The sequence below is a fragment of the Cricetulus griseus genome, chromosome 2, assembly GCF_003668045.3.
Source record: "Cricetulus griseus strain 17A/GY chromosome 2, alternate assembly CriGri-PICRH-1.0, whole genome shotgun sequence".
Classification (NCBI taxonomy): domain Eukaryota; kingdom Metazoa; phylum Chordata; class Mammalia; order Rodentia; family Cricetidae; genus Cricetulus; species Cricetulus griseus.
In genome coordinates, this window is record NC_048595.1 from 282,668,076 (window position 1) to 282,685,040 (window position 16,965).

General features: G+C 41.2%; 1 protein-coding gene across 6 annotated transcripts in view; it reads right to left on the minus strand.

The window, feature by feature from the left end:
• Window positions 1–1,039: 1,039 nt before the first annotated feature.
• The window catches only part of Syne1 (spectrin repeat containing nuclear envelope protein 1), a 453,101-nt gene continuing 437,175 nt past the window's right edge, over window positions 1,040–16,965 (minus strand). For 3 of the 6 annotated variants that reach the window (XM_035440411.1, XM_027401023.2, XM_027401022.2), the window contains 6 exons: window positions 15,374–15,574; window positions 13,805–13,933; window positions 11,982–12,194; window positions 10,838–10,930; window positions 9,450–9,508; window positions 1,040–1,988 (listed from right to left, as the gene is read on the minus strand). In XM_035440411.1, the coding sequence (XP_035296302.1) occupies window positions 1,748–1,988; window positions 9,450–9,508; window positions 10,838–10,930; window positions 11,982–12,194; window positions 13,805–13,933; window positions 15,374–15,574 (936 nt within the window). In that variant the 3' untranslated portion in view covers window positions 1,040–1,747. The remainder of the gene's footprint in view (window positions 1,989–9,449; window positions 9,509–10,837; window positions 10,931–11,981; window positions 12,195–13,804; window positions 13,934–15,373; window positions 15,575–16,965) is intronic. The other 3 variants (XM_035440413.1, XM_035440414.1, XM_035440412.1) reach the window with 2 other exon arrangements.

Genomic DNA, 16,965 nt, shown 5'->3' on the forward strand with positions numbered 1-16,965 from the left:
ATTCCAGGAGTTCAGCTCAGTGTTTAACTGTGGGTGTCTGTTTCTGCTTCCATCAGCTGCTGAATGAAGGCTCTAGGATGGCATATATTCATCAATCTCATTATCAGGGAAGGGCATTTAAGGTAGCCTCTCCACTATTGCTTAATTGTTAGTTTCGGTCATCCTTGTAGATCTCCAAACATTTCCCTAGTGCCAGATTTCTCTTTAAACCTATAATGGCTCCCTCTATTATGGTATCTCTTTTCTTGCTCTCCTCTATTCTTCCCCCAACTCAATCTTCCTGCTCCTTTGTGTCCTCCTCTTCCCTCCTCTTCTCCTCTTCTCTTTATTTTAACTCCCCCTCCCCCCATGCTCCAAATTTGCTCAGGAGATCCAGCAATCTACTCTTAGGCATTTACTCTGACAGGAATCTTATGAGAGCTTTTCCAGATGTGCAATGGGAACAAAGAAGAGAGTGCAGGAGGAAGACAGAATCCATGAGATCTGATTTGCTACTTATGAAAAGCGCTCCTCTGAGATCTGTCTGAATGCCACGTCCTCTCAACACCCTTTTCCTTCAATGAATCCTTACCTTCTAGCTTCATTCATTAATAAAGAAGAAGAAGGAAGTGTAGGCAAATCACAGAAATGTAGAAAAAAGACAAAAGAGCAATGTTAGTTTTCATGGCAGATATGTGAACTCAACTTTCTGTGTACTGAAGTAGCAAGAACCATTTTGCTACTTCCCAAAGAACCCAACATGTGTTATTCCTCTGAGATAGTGACTGTGAACGACAGGCTTTCTTTTTCATTCCATTGATCATGTGATTAGTTTTTTCAAATTTGTTTTGGGGGAAAATTTGTTCTATAACTTCAAATTTCTCTCTCTTCTGTTTAAAACTATACCAAATGATTCTATTAAATGTTGCATAATATATAAATTGTATTGTCATCACAAAGTATGATTTAACAATAACAACAAAAAGACAATCTACATTGCATCCTACTGAATAATGAAAATTCAAATTATGTTTCAAAGAAAGAAAAGACACAGACAAAGTACTTTATAGTATCTATAATAAATGCAAAGAAATCAACAAACAAAACTTGGCTTTAGCAAACTGTACATACATAAATATCTTTTTTTATACTATAACATTCAATTTTCTTCACATAAAGCTTTCCATGATCTTATTTATTACATCCAGGTTTTCTTTATACCTTATTTTTTTTAAAGTGACTTTCAGATTTACAGCTTGTACCTCTAAAGCAACATTGAAACATCATGCCCCAAAGAAAATAAGATAGAGAGGAAGCTGCCATATACGCTCCTAAAAATGGTATATGAGGAGGTTCTAATGCCTCCTTCAGGTTGGTAGATTGTACGATACTGACATGGTACCTGGGAGGGTGAATTTTGGGTTGATGGAGCAGCACCATAGGAAAGCTGCCCAGATGGCCCATTAGAGCCATTGGCTGTGCCAAAGGCCTGACTTCATGGGTCCAGGGAACTCTGTATGCCCTTAACTTAATCTCTTTAGTGTTAAGGCTCAGAGTGTCAAATGACACAGTCCCAATCCCATTTCTTCTCCTCTTGTTGCTTCCCATCCATGTCCAAAGGCTTGATTTTTACACACAGGGTATGGAGGAGAGCTGAAGCTGCCATGAGAGGCCTTCTGCCAACACCAAAGTCTTCTCTGATAGTCTGGGGTTGCTTTGGGCCCAATCCCCCTAATGCTGCCAGCACTTGTGCGGAGGGCATCTTGCTTCAGAGTGGAGGAGGACCATTGGTGTATCTGAGCATGGGGTGGAATGATCGGGCAAAGTTGTTGGAGAGGGCACAGCTGTAGTCTTCCTCTGACATGGGGACAAGGCAGGTGAGTCCAATAAGGAGCAGCAGGAGCAGCTGAAGGGGAAGAGCAGCCCTGAGGACCCGGAACAGGAAGGCTCGACCCACACGGCCTGGCCTGGGTTCAGAAAGGGAGGAATCGCAGCCACCTTTTGTGACCCTAAGGGAAGAATCGACATAAACAACTCAATTCAAATACAGGATGGGCACCACTTCTTGCTTTAGTGCTTTCCTGGAATGTAAAGGGCCATGCAAAACACAACCCAATTTGGCAGTGAGTAGCCAGCCTTTCTGCAGGGTGCCCATGTCATTTCCTGGCCACCAACATAAGAGCTATGCACCGTCTTCAGGCTGCCCCTCACTTCCCTGCCACCGAAGGAACGGTGTTTGGAAAGTGCACTAATTCAAAAGCAAACATCCCATCAGTTTAAGGTGACAAAATGTATTCAAATTAACTCCCTTTACTCAATTTGGTGAAAACTTTTCCATCAATAATGATAATTATTCAGGATAATTAGGATGTGGATGTTTGATGCAGGTTTTTTTTTGTTGTTTGTTTGTTTGTTTGATTTTTGGTTTTAAGCAAGATTGTCAGAACCCCACTGTGTGCCACAACTAAGCATTCTGCACATGATCAAATCTATGTAACATAAGGACAAAAATGCCCCAGTCACATTGCTCAGTCCCAGGAAAGCTACATAATCTTACAGCAAAGCCCTGGTTTCATCTTGCACCACAGCAGCATCTGGTCCTACATAAGCGGTTTCAAAGCTGCACAAAGAACAGCAATGGAGTCTGTCTACAGAACGTGGTCACCGAAGAGCTGGTTTTGGCCTGGTCCTATTACTATCTTAGCAGCTTGGAGAAACTGACACTATTTTTCCAGAGAGGAAAGATGGTTTCCTTGAAGTTCCTTCTAGATTCAAAGCTCCAGGTTTTCCTATTTGCTTTAAGCGCATCAAAGGGACCACAGAGGTTTGGGTATTCATAGGAAACAGTGGCTATAGTCCTGAATATGGAATACAGTTCAGGCTACTAAGTCCTGGATATGGAAGCAGGTTTGTTCTAAGTCGGTGCGACTGTCTCCTTTGGGAGCAGTCACTAATGCTCTGTTGGATTAATTGTGGAAAAGGCTAAGGATTGTTGGTTTGTTGGTTTGCTTCTTACAAGAGATATCTCCATATCTGCCTAACAGCATCCTGTGAGCAAAAAATAATAGACATAACCAAGAAGATTTATTCCTAAGGCCCCAGTCTGAATTCTCTAGTGAGTCTAGTGGAATTAAACATAAGGATATCAAATGCCCTTGTTGGGAAAAGATGTAAAATCTAGCTGGTGAGTCTGCAGGTTCAGATTCTGAGAAAACATGATGTGTGTAGCTTCCTAGCTGGCTGATAATTTCTAATGATGGGTAACCCTGAGATTAGTGGAAGAGGAGGAAAGAGTACCTGAGAAAATAAATAAATGCAGGCATAATCTTAAAGGGAAGAGAGGAAACACTCCAATTTGTTATTAAACTATCATAGGAAAATGGGAGAGGCCAGTGTTGAGATCCTAAGCAGTTCACACTGCCCTCTGTCTCTAGTATGGTTTTGAAGTATAACGGAGGGAAAAACATCCCTGCCCTAAACTAAAACCACCCTTTGTCCTGAAGCCCAGTACTGAAAACAGTACAAGCCCGGCCAAGACAGCTTGCCTCTGAGTGACAGCCTCTTCAAAAGAGACTGGGGGTGGGGGGCAGCTTCTAGTTTTTCAACTCAGTGTTTTATATGACCTGTGATTTGTCCTAATTTATTAATAAAAACAGGCCTAAAAGAGTTCAGTCACCATCTAATGGGAAAAGTATTTGACTGCCCCTATTGCCAAACCTTGTAAGTTATACCTAACAAGGTAGATGGTAGAAAAATGTACATTTCAAGGAAAGGCAGTAATGCATAAAATAATATCTCAAGTGCCTTACTGAGGGAAGGGGGTTAATAGAAACCTCCACAGCTAGCCAATTATAAACTATTCATGCTTAGATAAGGTTGTAGAGAAAATGTAACCAATCCCCTCATTTTATAGGCAAGTAGCTAAGGAGAGTTAACATTTGTTCTGCAAATTGCCAAGCAACACTCTAATATTTATGGACGACAGGAAAAAAAATTTGCAGAACGAAGGCTCAAGCTTATATCCCTAGCAAGGAGCACAGTGAAGGATACAACCTGAGACTTCAATGATTAGAATTTGGACCCTCTTTAAAAATCAATTGTGTGTGTGTGTGTGTGTGTGTGTGTGTGTGTGTGTGTGTGTGTGTGTGTGTGTGTGTGTGTGTGTGTGGTTGTGAACATGGAATCAAATGTTGATTTGATGTTGGGTATCTTCTTCTATTGCTCTCTTCCCTGTTTTGTTTAAGGCAGGGGCTCTCATGGCACCTATACTCATGGATTTAGAAAGACTAGCTGGCCAATAAGCTGTCTTCTGTCAATCCTGTCTCTGCCTCCTCAGCACCAGGTCTGCTGAGCATCCAAATTTAGGTCCTCACACTTGTACAGCAAGCACATAGTTAACAGAGCTATCTCCCCAGTGTTAGTTTTCAGGCATCTGTACTGGCCTGTCCTTGGGGTTCTGACAGGATATGCCCTCAGCTGTAGCCACTAAGAGCACCATCTGTGCACATTCACTATGTTCCCTTTTAAAAGGTCCCTGCTACCTCCCATCCTTCTCTCTCTCCCCCTCTTTCCTTCTGCTCCTGTCTCTGGAGGCCAGTCTCTCCCACTTCCCTTTCCCCTTTTTATAATCATTTTCTCAAAAACAAAACAAAACAAAACAACTCTTCTTGAACCCTGTTGCATGGCATCTTTATCTCACCTACCACTTTTCTTAAATTACAACACCCAGCCCCAGAACCCTGACTGTAACAGTAACCAAATCACATAGCTTAAAAAAATATGAAACTATCAAGATCTTTCCCAGAGATCTGCCTACCACACTCCCTGTTACACCATGATCTTTCAGTTGGTGGCATGAATGATAGGCATGCTGGTAACATTTATGTTACATATGTTTCACATATAGAAGCAAGTAAGAATGCTTGCACACTAAAATATTTGGAGGTGATCTTCCTATGTTTAAGAACAACATTTCTAGTCAAAAAGGCATTGGTCACATGGCATTATATCACTATTGAGGAGACTGCATTTCCAGGAAGCTGCATAGTGCACAGGTTACCACTATATAGCCATTATATACTAGGCTATATCTAGGTCTCTGGCTTTCAATTTCTCATTTGTGAAGAAGATGGATAGCTTAGCATATTAAGTACCAAAGTCAGGTTTTTTCTTTGACAGCTTATATGATTCAATAATTTGCTTTAAAGTGTCCTGAGAAATATGGTATAAAAAGACAGGACAAACTCTGCATTGACTTTTTCTTTGATATGATTCTTCAGTACATGTTGATGTGAAAAGAGTCCCTGACAAATAACATTCATCCCTGGAGCTGGATAAGTGACAGCACAATGGCAGAAGGACATTCTACATTCCTCATGACTGAATATCTAACTAACGCATTTCACTGGGAGCCATCTGGATACTTTAGTGACGGGCAAATGTCCACAAACAGTTGACAATTCAATCAAATGGAGCTGGGTAGCTCCTCTTTGTCAATGATTGGCTTCGATGAGGTTAAAGATCAGGAGCAAAACAGGCTGACACGACCAATTCATTCCTAATGAGAACTAAAGTTCATCCTTAGGGGAGCATGGGCTTACATGTGACAGAATCCTTTGAAGGACATGGCACATTAAACAACATCAAAGCATTGTTTATTAAAATGTAACTGCCACCTGACTTCTACTGTCTAAGAATGCCAATTTAGAGAGAACTAATGGGCTGAGGTTGGGACAAAGAGAACATACAGTACTTGGTGACTTGTCTATGCAGTTGACTGAAATGCCCAATCTACCAACTGAGAGAAGTGTCCACACCACCTGGAAAAACTACTAGAATTCCAAAAGTTTCGAAGTTGGCTCTTCATTGTGGTGACTCTGTCCTAGAGATTTTTGCTCCAATAGGTTAATGATTTCCGAGTAATAGTACTTTGTAATATTAACTTATTGACCCAAGGTCATCCGAGCTTCAAGAACCCTGGGAAATTCAACAGCATAAAGAACAAAGGGGCTAAACAGACTCATTCCTGGTCTTCCCTGGCTTTTGTATAGATGTGGATGACAGTGTAGATTGCATTTGTATGGGAAAACTTAAATGTGTGACTCTACCCAAAGAACTTAACCAATGGAGATATTTTATCCAGAATAGCATGTGCTTATTCTCTACAAATAAATATATATCCTGTCTTTCTCTTGTACTTTCAAATTGATGAACAAATGATTGTTTTGCCATTATGTCCTTGGGAACTGTTGAATTCAGTCTATAATTTCAGGAAAACATTTCTGATTTACTAATAGTGTTTTCAAAGACAGTATTTCCCAAACTGTTTGACTCCTTACCCACAAATGCTGGGACAGCTTACTTCAAAAGAGCAAAAGAGAAGCCTGTTGGTGTCCTTGCTCACAGTTGTTCTAGGACTAGAGTCAGTTGGCCTCAAAAGGGGAATTGCTTTATGCTTTTGTCTTTAGATGCTTTGAACAAATGGCCTTCCAGGAAGAGTCCAAGGAACTAGGAAACAAACTCCACCAGAAACTGAATAGCACTTATGGGAGTTCTTAGTGAACAAGTAAAAGAAAACAAAACCCCCATTGGTTTGCTGAAACATATTTAACTACCTTGAACCAATTGGAAAGTACGCCTCTTTGTCCCTCCTACCAGGACTTCAGACAGTCCTTATCAGTTCTAGTTCCTTTTCAATTCTCTGTGTAGAAGATGCCAAAACCAAAAGCTCCCAGGGTAGATCTGCCTTTCGCTGCTTTCAGCTATAGAGTGAAGTCACGATTCCCCCCATATCGAGAATTACAGTCTGCCATCTTGCTAAAAGCTGGGATTCGGTCTTCACAGTTTTTAAACAGTTATTCATCCATGCATATCTGTATGGAAGACTTTTTTGGTGACAGGGTTACAAAATCTGAAGTCAGATGCTGGGAAAAGGTACCAGCTGGACCAACAAAAGCGCTGTTCTGGAGGTCCCAGATGCTTAATCTCAAATAAAAAGGAGGAGTTAGTATAAATGCTGGCACAGTTTTTTTTTTTTCTGTTTCTTATCATTTTAGAAAGTTCTTAGGAAGCTCCTTGCAATTGATTCTAGGAATTTCTTGATTCTGATACATTGCAAATATAGTGAAAGAAACCATCGTGATTGGTTTTGTAGGTTTAGGCCCTAAACAGTGTAGACTCTGAGTAACTACCAACCTCCTTTCAGCTAGAATATTACAATGTCCAATGAGAACATTAAAATTAATTTAAAATCACTTAACTGAACTTAAAATTCAACTGAAATATGTAACAGGTGAGAATGTAGTTAACATGGAGTTGGAACAACAACAACGAAGATACAACGGCTCCCTTCAAACTTTTCCAAATTAGTTCCTTTTTGTTCTCAGAAACCATCTGTCTCCGAATCCCATGTTTCTTCAATAATCTTTTGGATTTGCTGGACCAGTGCAAGATCAAACTCAAGGTTTCTATGCCAAGGAACACCATGACAGCCTAGACTGTGAGTGCAGTTCAGTTCCCTTCTACACTTATTGTCAGGGTTGAATGCACCCAGTCCAACATGCCATGGGCTTAAGAAGTCCCAGGACTGTCGTTCAGCCACAGCTTGTCTGCCAAGGTGTTTGATCCAGCATGCCATTCAGGTGAAGTTTCTTTGTAATCTATTCCCTCTGAGGTAACAAAGTGAGCACTGGTAAATTATCAGAAAGATGTTAATTAGCGATGCCAGACAGAATAAGAGCTTTGTTGGTATTGCAGTAAGATTATCACAGTGAGAACATGGCTGACCCATTGGCAAAAGCCCTGTTAGGAGGCACGTGAAAGCAGTTGATGCCCCAAGAAACAACATCTTAGACATATTCAGAAGACCTAAGTAGCAGCTTACAATAATTAGGAAAGCAGACAGACTTGATTTTGTGAACCAAAGGGTGCTGAATTACTCCTGGTATTGCCTAACAGCTTTCCCTATTGTCATCAATATCACTTTGTCAAGTAGAGACTGGATCTAAGGTTTTCTCAAAGGAATTCTGTGGGATAGTCATCACCTCTGGTAATGGCATATTCAAATTCGTGAGAGAAGGGGAATTGTGTAACACAATGCTCTGCCTATAGTATGTGATTGCCTTTTCTTGCAGGTGGCTAAGATTGTATAAGAACAGCCACAGATGGCCATCATGATTGTCCTAAGTCCCTGGGAGGTTTATTCTATATTTCATTATTAGTGTTTTATTACAGATTGTTTGAAAAAAAAACAAAACAAAAACAAATATGTTTAAAAAACAAAACCAAACCAAACCACAGCATTGTTTTCAAACAAAAAAAAAGGGGGGGGGAGAAAAACTACAGTAAAAGGAGGCTGGAAACAGAAAGCAAATAAAAATACGCTCAGGGTGTTACTTCAGGCGAGTGGGATTGACCACATAAAACAGCCAGCCCTGCAGAACACAGCTGGTAAACCCAAACTCAGGCTGTTTACAACTACACATCTCCTCCTCTCCACCCTCCTTGCAGGCATTTAGATTTCTTCTCAGTGGTGATAAGTTTCCAGAGGGGCAGATATTTCTCAGGGAACTGCCTGGGACTGGAATGAAACCCAAGCTACAAGAACAGTATTTTCATTTCACACAAAAAAAGGAAAAAATAAAAAATAAATACAAAAGGTTTTCTGGGGAAACATAAGCTGAGTTGTGGAAGGGCAAAGGCATACGGACATCACACCAACAACAGAAAAGGCGAAGCATTGCTAACTGCAGGTACAATGGGGACCTCAGAGGCAAGCGTGGGGTAGAGTGGCAGCAGTGACAACTGTTGGCATCAGCTCTCAGGAGGCGGCTGAGCAGGGCAAGGGCTGATCCTGGATTAGAGTGAAAGAGCTCGACAGGTGTGAAGAAGGTGAGTGGTGGAGCGCTCTTGCTCAAGAGGCTTAAGGCAAGCAGAAGATTCTAGAAAAGTGCTTTGTGGTTTTTAAATGGAAAAAACACCAAATTAGGTTCTGCCATTTCGAAAATCCAAAACCCACAATCTGGATAAAACAGGAACATAAAATAAAAAAAAAGAAAATTGGGATGTTAGTATATTTTATGCAGATTTGTGGGTTCCGTGAGTGGTGAAATAATTCATTGATCAATTACCTGCCTTATGGTAAAATCTAGAAGGAGAGAGGATGATTAAAATCTGCCGTGAATCAATGGCAGTTGTGCCACTAACCGAATCACATATTCATAGACACACTGAGCATCCTTTGATGAAAAGGACCAGATGGGGTAAATACAAGGAAACAAATTTTTGATGGGAGAGACAAATACCATCCTCTATGAGATTTACCTGTTCTCTATGAATAGACTTCTCTTCCCATTGACTAGGACAGGCTGCACTATCCCCACTACCCAGATTAGAGGTTTCCCTATATCACGGGCAATTTTCATCATCCTCTCGGGACTCTAGAACAGGTGGAAACCAGGAGAACAAGGTACCTGCTCTTTGGGCTGCTGACAGAGGGTCCAGGCTGTGAGTGACTACATTTGCCTCGTGGCTGTTTGCAATGAACAGGGGTAAAGAAAGAAGAATGTTCAGTCTAGGCAAATAAAGACAAGCTAACCAATGAAAACAACTGAGGATGCAGCAAAGGGCAAACAAATCAAATGCAATGATCGGTACCCATGGACCAAGGAAACTGGCTTTTCTTTGGTGGAAGGAGTGGGGTAGACTCATCCATATTTACCATCTCAGCCATTAACTCAACATGAGATGTGATTGTGGCATGCACCCATGGTGGGCACAGCCTCTCCCACTCCTGGAGAAGTGCAAATGAATCTATGTTATGTTAGATTCTCTGTGCCTTTAGTGACTCTAAACATGGATGTCACTTCATCATTCTGCATACTTCAAAGATAATTCATATAGGCTTCTTCATTTTGGCAACTTTGAAGGCACAGTCAAGGTTAAGAATTTTAATAGTAAACCAGAGGCTTCTTTGTAGAGAAGCTCAGCATGTTCCATACTTAAGACAAAATCAAGGCTAAATTTTGAGTTGAAAAGTCAGTATTCCTGCACATTCTTAAACTAGGATCTATAGGAAACTAGTGAATGTTGGTAAAACAAAAACAAAACAAAATTCTAATAACACATGTATCAGCATAGAACATAAGTATAAACGACAAAAAATACAAATGAAATTATTACTTCTAAAATCTAAGGGTTCATGGAATGAATGTACTTATAAAGCCAGACAAAACTACCAAACAAAAAAATAAAAACAAGCTTCTAATTACACAGAGAATGGAGGCATAGAGGGTAGCAGGGGCCACATTTGCCTTTTGTCCTCTATGTGCTCTGGTGAGGCAGTCCCCACCATGGGCCGTGCACGGGGTTGGCTTGAGTAGTCACCCTTTCAGGGTTAGCACCCAGAAGCCCTTTCACTTGGGAGTCAATGCAACCTCATCCTTCTTATCAATTCAGCCAACTCATAAGATGCTCTCAATTTGCCCTGCTGTTCGAGGCACTTCTGGGCATGACAACCCACCTTTGTGTAGTGGACATGCTGGTGGTAGTTTGAAGAAAGGCACCACCAAAAGTGTACATGAGCACTAATTCTAGAAATGGCCAATTGAGCAACTAAGAAATTTGTTTTTTTCTTCCTTCATACCAGCCACACATTGAGCCCATTTAAAAAAAAGAAAAGAAAAAAGAAAAAAAATCTTTCTTTTTAATTGCTGAGAACATGCTGCAAGGTTGGAGATATAAATCTACAAGGGTGAATGCCCTTTCCTGTTTTGAACCTGTGGACCCTGTAGACACAAAAACTGTCACTTCCCACAATTCCTACCCATGGACCAATTGTACAGGGCCCGCAGAAAGTTACCGATTTCTGTCTGTTGGGGGTACTTCTGCCCGATGTAGGACTCACGGATCCTGAGGTGTCCAGTTCATCTGCAGAAGACCAGGAAGACAAATCCTGCAAGAGAAAAGGATGCATTGGACAACTCCACATCGCAGAGCACTGAGGTCTCTGTTGATGCTGAGCATTTCCCACTCAGCCCTCTCCACCTTTATCTTATATCTCCATCATAAAGCCCAGACCATCCACAAGCAAACCCTGAATGAGGTGACAACAAGAATGAAACCTAATTCTTCTATATTATTCGGATTTCTTGGCATAAGTTTGGCCCTTCTGGAAAGAATAACTAGTGTTTTATTTTTATGGTTTTGTTATTTCTTAGTGACATGGGCACAAGTAAGTTGATAGTGGCTTGGGGTAGGGTGGGGGTATGGCGAAAGTCTCCTTTACAAGTATAGGTCCCTCAGGACAGACAGAATCCAATTCATTTATGCTAAAAAAAAAAAAAAGACAGTTGTCTAGGAGGCTGTTCTGTGAGACCACACAAATGTACTGCTTCTGCCCTGCTGTGACTCAGGGGAGGTTGTGCTTGGAATGAGCAGTTTCATGTTTGTGAAAGAATTTCACAACTGCATGTCTGAAATCTCACCAAGCCCTGCTGTATCTGTGGGCACGTCTCAAAGCTAACAATATGACATGATGGAGTTGATCCAAGGGAAAAATAGTCAAAATAAACACATAGAGGACGATTTCAATGAATGAATGAATGAATGAATGAATGAATGTATTCAAAAGGGGAGAGTTCATGGTCTCCTGCATGTTTAACACAAAACTCACATGCAATGACTATGTTGATCCATTACAGCAGTCTAAACTGAAAACATGTCACTTCTTAAATAAACAGTTGAAATGAAATGCCACAGTAGTCACAGCAACAGGGTTGACAGTAGCAGATTGAAGAGGTCTCTTGGATTTCACAGAATCAAAAGCACCGCCCTATTATAAAAGTTTACTAGTTTGCTTTTGTATTTCCAGACAGCTCTCGAAGGAGCAGTGATGGAGAGTGGCCACTCGGGTCTGACAAGTGGTCCATCCGAGTCTCTCTACAGTCGGTGGAGATACAGTGCTTCAGGCTCTGTGTGAGCTGTGCCTCGGAGGGCTTACCTACCTGCTGACTGCTTGACACGTCCAGTAACTTGGCCAGATCCTTGATGTGATGGCTGACTTCCTTCAAGAGAAGTTTGAGCCGGTTCCCAATTACATGGACTTTTTCTTTGGCTTCTAGACAATCTGAGCCTTCGGCATTCACTAAGAGTTGGCGAGACATGTCTTGCAGTGAGGCCACTCTGAGCTGGGATTTCTGAAGCTCCTGCTTTATTTGCTATGTACAGAAAAGGAGACATTTGTTTAAGAAGCTTTGGCACTTAGAGGAAGCTGCCTGTGTGGATCTCCCATGCCATCTAGTCTTCAAATAGAACTGCAGCTCATGGCATATGACATGGGGATTCCACACTAACCTTGTTATAGCCAAGTATGTTCTGAAAGACCTCTAAATCCCTCAAGCTCGGGGTTCTCACTGGACACATGGTTTATAGTAAGAATATTTAAACTGAGTAAGGGATGTGAAGATACTGACAAAGGAAAGTCCTGTGCAAATAGATCTAAGATCTTCTGTTAAACAGAATAATAAGACGTTATAATCTAGGTAGAACAAAACTCAAATATGTCTAGGCATACTCTGAGATCTAACTAAATCTTTTAAAATGATCTTCAGTGATTCGTCATTCCCAGGTGCCTGCCAGAGGTAAAGACTGAGTGAAAATACAAGAGCACCATGATAGGCTTCAAAGATACTACTAATAGTGAATTAAAAGCTACTGGTTCAGTAGTTTAGGCTAGTGAGTGCTAAATGCTACAACATAGCATTATATGACCATAGAGACAGACCAGATACAAAGGGTGCTCTCCAAATGGAACTCAAGCCTGCTTCCTTATCATCTATAAAAATTACCCAGCTACACTGTATGTTAAATGGTCTCACCCCCCCCCATATATGAATTTGCACAGTAAATTTCTAGTTGAATTTAGTGCCAGAAAAAGCTTCTAGCTTCAAAGAAATAGGTACGTCTTGATTTTGTAATATAATGACAGTAAGCTATCTCCCAGCTTTCTGAAACTTGCCACCAAGGTTTGTATCTCACCGGGCATATTTAATTCCTCTTGCCTCGACTTAACTGTCTCTCTCCATTCAAGTAGCTTTAATTTCCGTTTTACCACAAGTCACTAAATACACTGTGGCAGCTAGTATTAACTGCCAACTTGACAGAATCTAGAATCACCCGGGACACATTTCTCTGGCCACTCCTGTAAGGGATTATCAAGACTGAATTCACTAGTGGTGAAGACTCATCTTAATAGTGAGAGGGATCATTTTCTGGGAAGGGGATCTTGAACTGAATAAATGGAGAAATAGGGCTGAGTGCTAGCATTCATTCATTCATTCATTCATTCATTCATTCATTCATCCATCTCTCTGCTTCCTGGCTGTGGATGCCATGTGACCAGCTGCTTCAACCCCCCTGCTGCTCTGACTTCCCTGCCATGATGGACTGACCCTTGAATTATGAGTCAGAAACCCCTTTTCTCTCCTCAGTTGCTTTTGTCACAGTATTTTATTATTGCAACAGGAAAAGAAACCCATACATACTTTGAGGCTACAGATGGAGCATACAAAGTTTGGATTAACAGTAAGTGTAATTCACTAAAAAAGGCTGCCTTGAAACACACATGCTAACTGAAATAAAGAACACATAAGATTAGCACAACTGACCACTGGGCAATCATGTGGGTAGGTGTGGTTTATACATATTTGTTTCATGACTGGAAACCCTTCAAATTAGAGACTTCAGTTAGACCGTAAGTTAAGAGCATGCAAAAGTTTTTTTTTTTTTTTTATGTGTGTTTGTTTAAAAAACAATCTAGAATTCTCACCATGAGTTGTCTGTGATGGTCTTGAAGCGTCTCTGGGTCAAGGGTAGAATCAATTGGGATAATTTCATTTTTCCTTCTGTCAATGTTTTCTAGCATGAGAAGCAAAGCATGGCTCATTTCGTGGAATTCCTATCAAAAAGAAAAAAAAAACACAGAGCATAAAATAACTGTGAATAGTATATTTTCATAGAATATATTTCAATTCCTTTTATGGCTATCATCCAGAAACATATAGCGCCATTAGAGATCAGGACATGACCCCTCTCTTCTAGGAGGTATAGTAGTTATGGCCTGATCTCCGAAGCTCTGGTAACACAGCACGAAGTCATCTTCTTACCTAGAGCATCTAATTTATACTTTGTGGGGACATTTAAACAGGAAGTATGCTGACATTAAAACACTTAGTTTCTAAAAAACAAAGCAAAACAAAAAACAGTGCTAACAGTACTCTGAAAAGAAACAACTCTCTTCTGCATGATCAAATTTTTCCAATTTTTAGAGGCTCAATCCTGCATCCCCTTCATTCATCTTCTTACTGCTTCCTGGACATTGTTCTTGATGTGCCCCAGCATACAAGGCACTGGCTGCCTAGACACATGGGAAGACAGTACTGGGGACACCCACTTCCCAGGAGGCTTCATACCCTATCCTATCCCCTTGCATACAGTCTGAATGCAGGCAGAGCCTCACTGTTCCGTATGACCTGGCCCTTGACCTCTTGATCACTTCCTGTCTTGCTGGCTTTAACCCAGCCACACAGCCATCTAGCTGCTGCTCTAAGAGAGTCAACACCTTTGCACACTTCATGGACCTCCCAGCTGTGGAACACCTTCAGAGCAGCATCCTTCCAGCATTAGTCAAATACCCACAGGATTTCTTGCCCCCACCCCACCTTCTGTGGTGGTTTTTCTCCATTACTGTCATACCTGTGTTTATAAATTCCTCGGATAACTATTTCCTTACCTTAAATGTTTTTTATTGCATTTATTTATTTGTTAGGGGAGGAGGGGGACATTTATACGCCATGACACACACATAGGGGGTCAGAGGACAACTTCCAGACTCCAATTCTCTCCTTCTGCCACATGAATTCCAGGTTGGTGGCAGGCATCCCTACCCACTGAGCCATCCTGTCAGTGTCTCCTATTTTGTTGCCATTGTCTTTTTAACAGAAGCAGAGGCTAAGCTGTATCTTAACTTCTGGGAGATCTTCCTGGCACACAGAGGGAATTCAGTAAGTGCCGGCATAAATGGATGAACAAACATCTGTAATGCTCGCCTTGCTATGCAAAATGTATCTGCCTAAATGTTTGGTCAATATGTTTTGAGTGAATAAATGAAATGAATGAATCAGTCAAAGAGGGATTGTCAACTTGGTGAGAACATTGGCTTTTTATCTCGGTAGAAGATGAAACAAAACTCCTTGAATGCAGGTCACAGGTACAGATTCCCCATTAATAAGAAAAGCTACGTCATTCAAATGCTGGCTTCCAAGAGCAGCCACCTCCTTCAAGCAACTGCAAGTCAGCATTTAGTCTGGTGTCATCATCTTGCCAAAGCCCTACCAACCTGACATTGCATCAGTGCACCCTGCAGCAGGCCTCGCCAGTCCTCCAGCAGAGAGCATACTCGGTCCCATCTCCCATTCATCTGGGATAATCGATCCTGCAAATCATGGCTCTCCTTGTTGTCCGCCTGGGTGAACTCTGAGCTGCAGAGGTTGATGGAGAGGATGATGGCTTTGCGGTGGTCCACGGCTTTCTGGAGCTCCTAAGGAGAACAATCAAGTAAGAACAATGTTGAAAACATTTCACAAGGCACTTGTAAGACCCTTGAAAATGTTTTACTAAGAGCTGATGATAGAGCCCTGTTGTTAAAGACAAACTTGAGTTCAACCCCCAAACCCGTGTAAAAAAGCCTGGTGTGGTAGTGTAGGCTTGTAAGCCCAAAGCTAGGCGTGGAGACAGGAAGATTGCTGGGGCTTGCAGGACACCCAGCCAGTGTAGCCTAGTTACTGTAAAGCTCCAGACCCATCACAAACAAAAGGCAGATAGCATTATCAAAATGACCTCAAGAGTGACCCTGTACTTCACACACACACACACATATACACATGTGCAACTTCACACACATACATGTACATATACACACACTAAAAAATGCCCTGAGCGGGATGGCCAGTCAGATAAAGCATGGAGGCTTCATATCACATAAAATGATACTGCAAATAAAGGCATCAATTCCATATTAACTGACAACAAGGATGGAACATAAGAAAATACGTTGGGCTCAAAAAGTCCAAATAGCATGTGATGTGGACCATATTAGCATTCCATGTACACCCGCTCTCCCCCCCCACACACATGTTTTAAGATTTCACATGTTAAAATGACTGGCTGTTACATTTCCAGGATGTTTGCTAGGGCTCTGTGGAATGGCAATTAAAAATCACAAAGGAGAAAGGACTTCCCAAGGCAAGAAGAGCCTTGCAGAGAGTAATGAATACAGATTCAATGAATGAAGGAATCAGAATAACTGAAGCCCATGAAGGAATAGTCAACCACAGCAAAGCAAAACAGGGATTTAGTTCTACAGCTTGAAGATGGATGACACTGGCTTTTTAGAACATTTTCAAGAGTAATAGTCTCATTTCACTAAACCAGGGGCACTCAAAATTCTCTGTGTGTGATCAGGAAGTGAAAATCTCATTGGATTCTAGTATTCTGTATTGCAGACACACTGGCCCACAAGCTAACACTGACTATGCCATAGGCCCCATTGTTGCTATGGTGAAGAAAATTCAGTGGGTACCTCATGATCCGATCAATTTAGTTTGACTTCAAAAAGCAAACAAGGCAACAAAATAAGCAAACAAAACTCTCAGGCAACTGAGTTTTGGCTTTGTGCATTAAACACAAAACAAAACAGTTGGGATCTCAGTACCAAGAACTTGAGTTCTTAATTCTGCAGTTAGATTTGAGTCTCTATGTGCTGGTAAACCCCCAAAGACCCATCCTAGGTGAGCAATCCTAGAAAACACACTAAAGCAGAGTAATTTCTTACAATTTCTCATTCTTTCATGTTCCTAATGACTCAATTTTTTTTTTTACTATAGGTTCTCAATTGTGGTGATTCCCCAGATGCCACCACAAAGACATCAT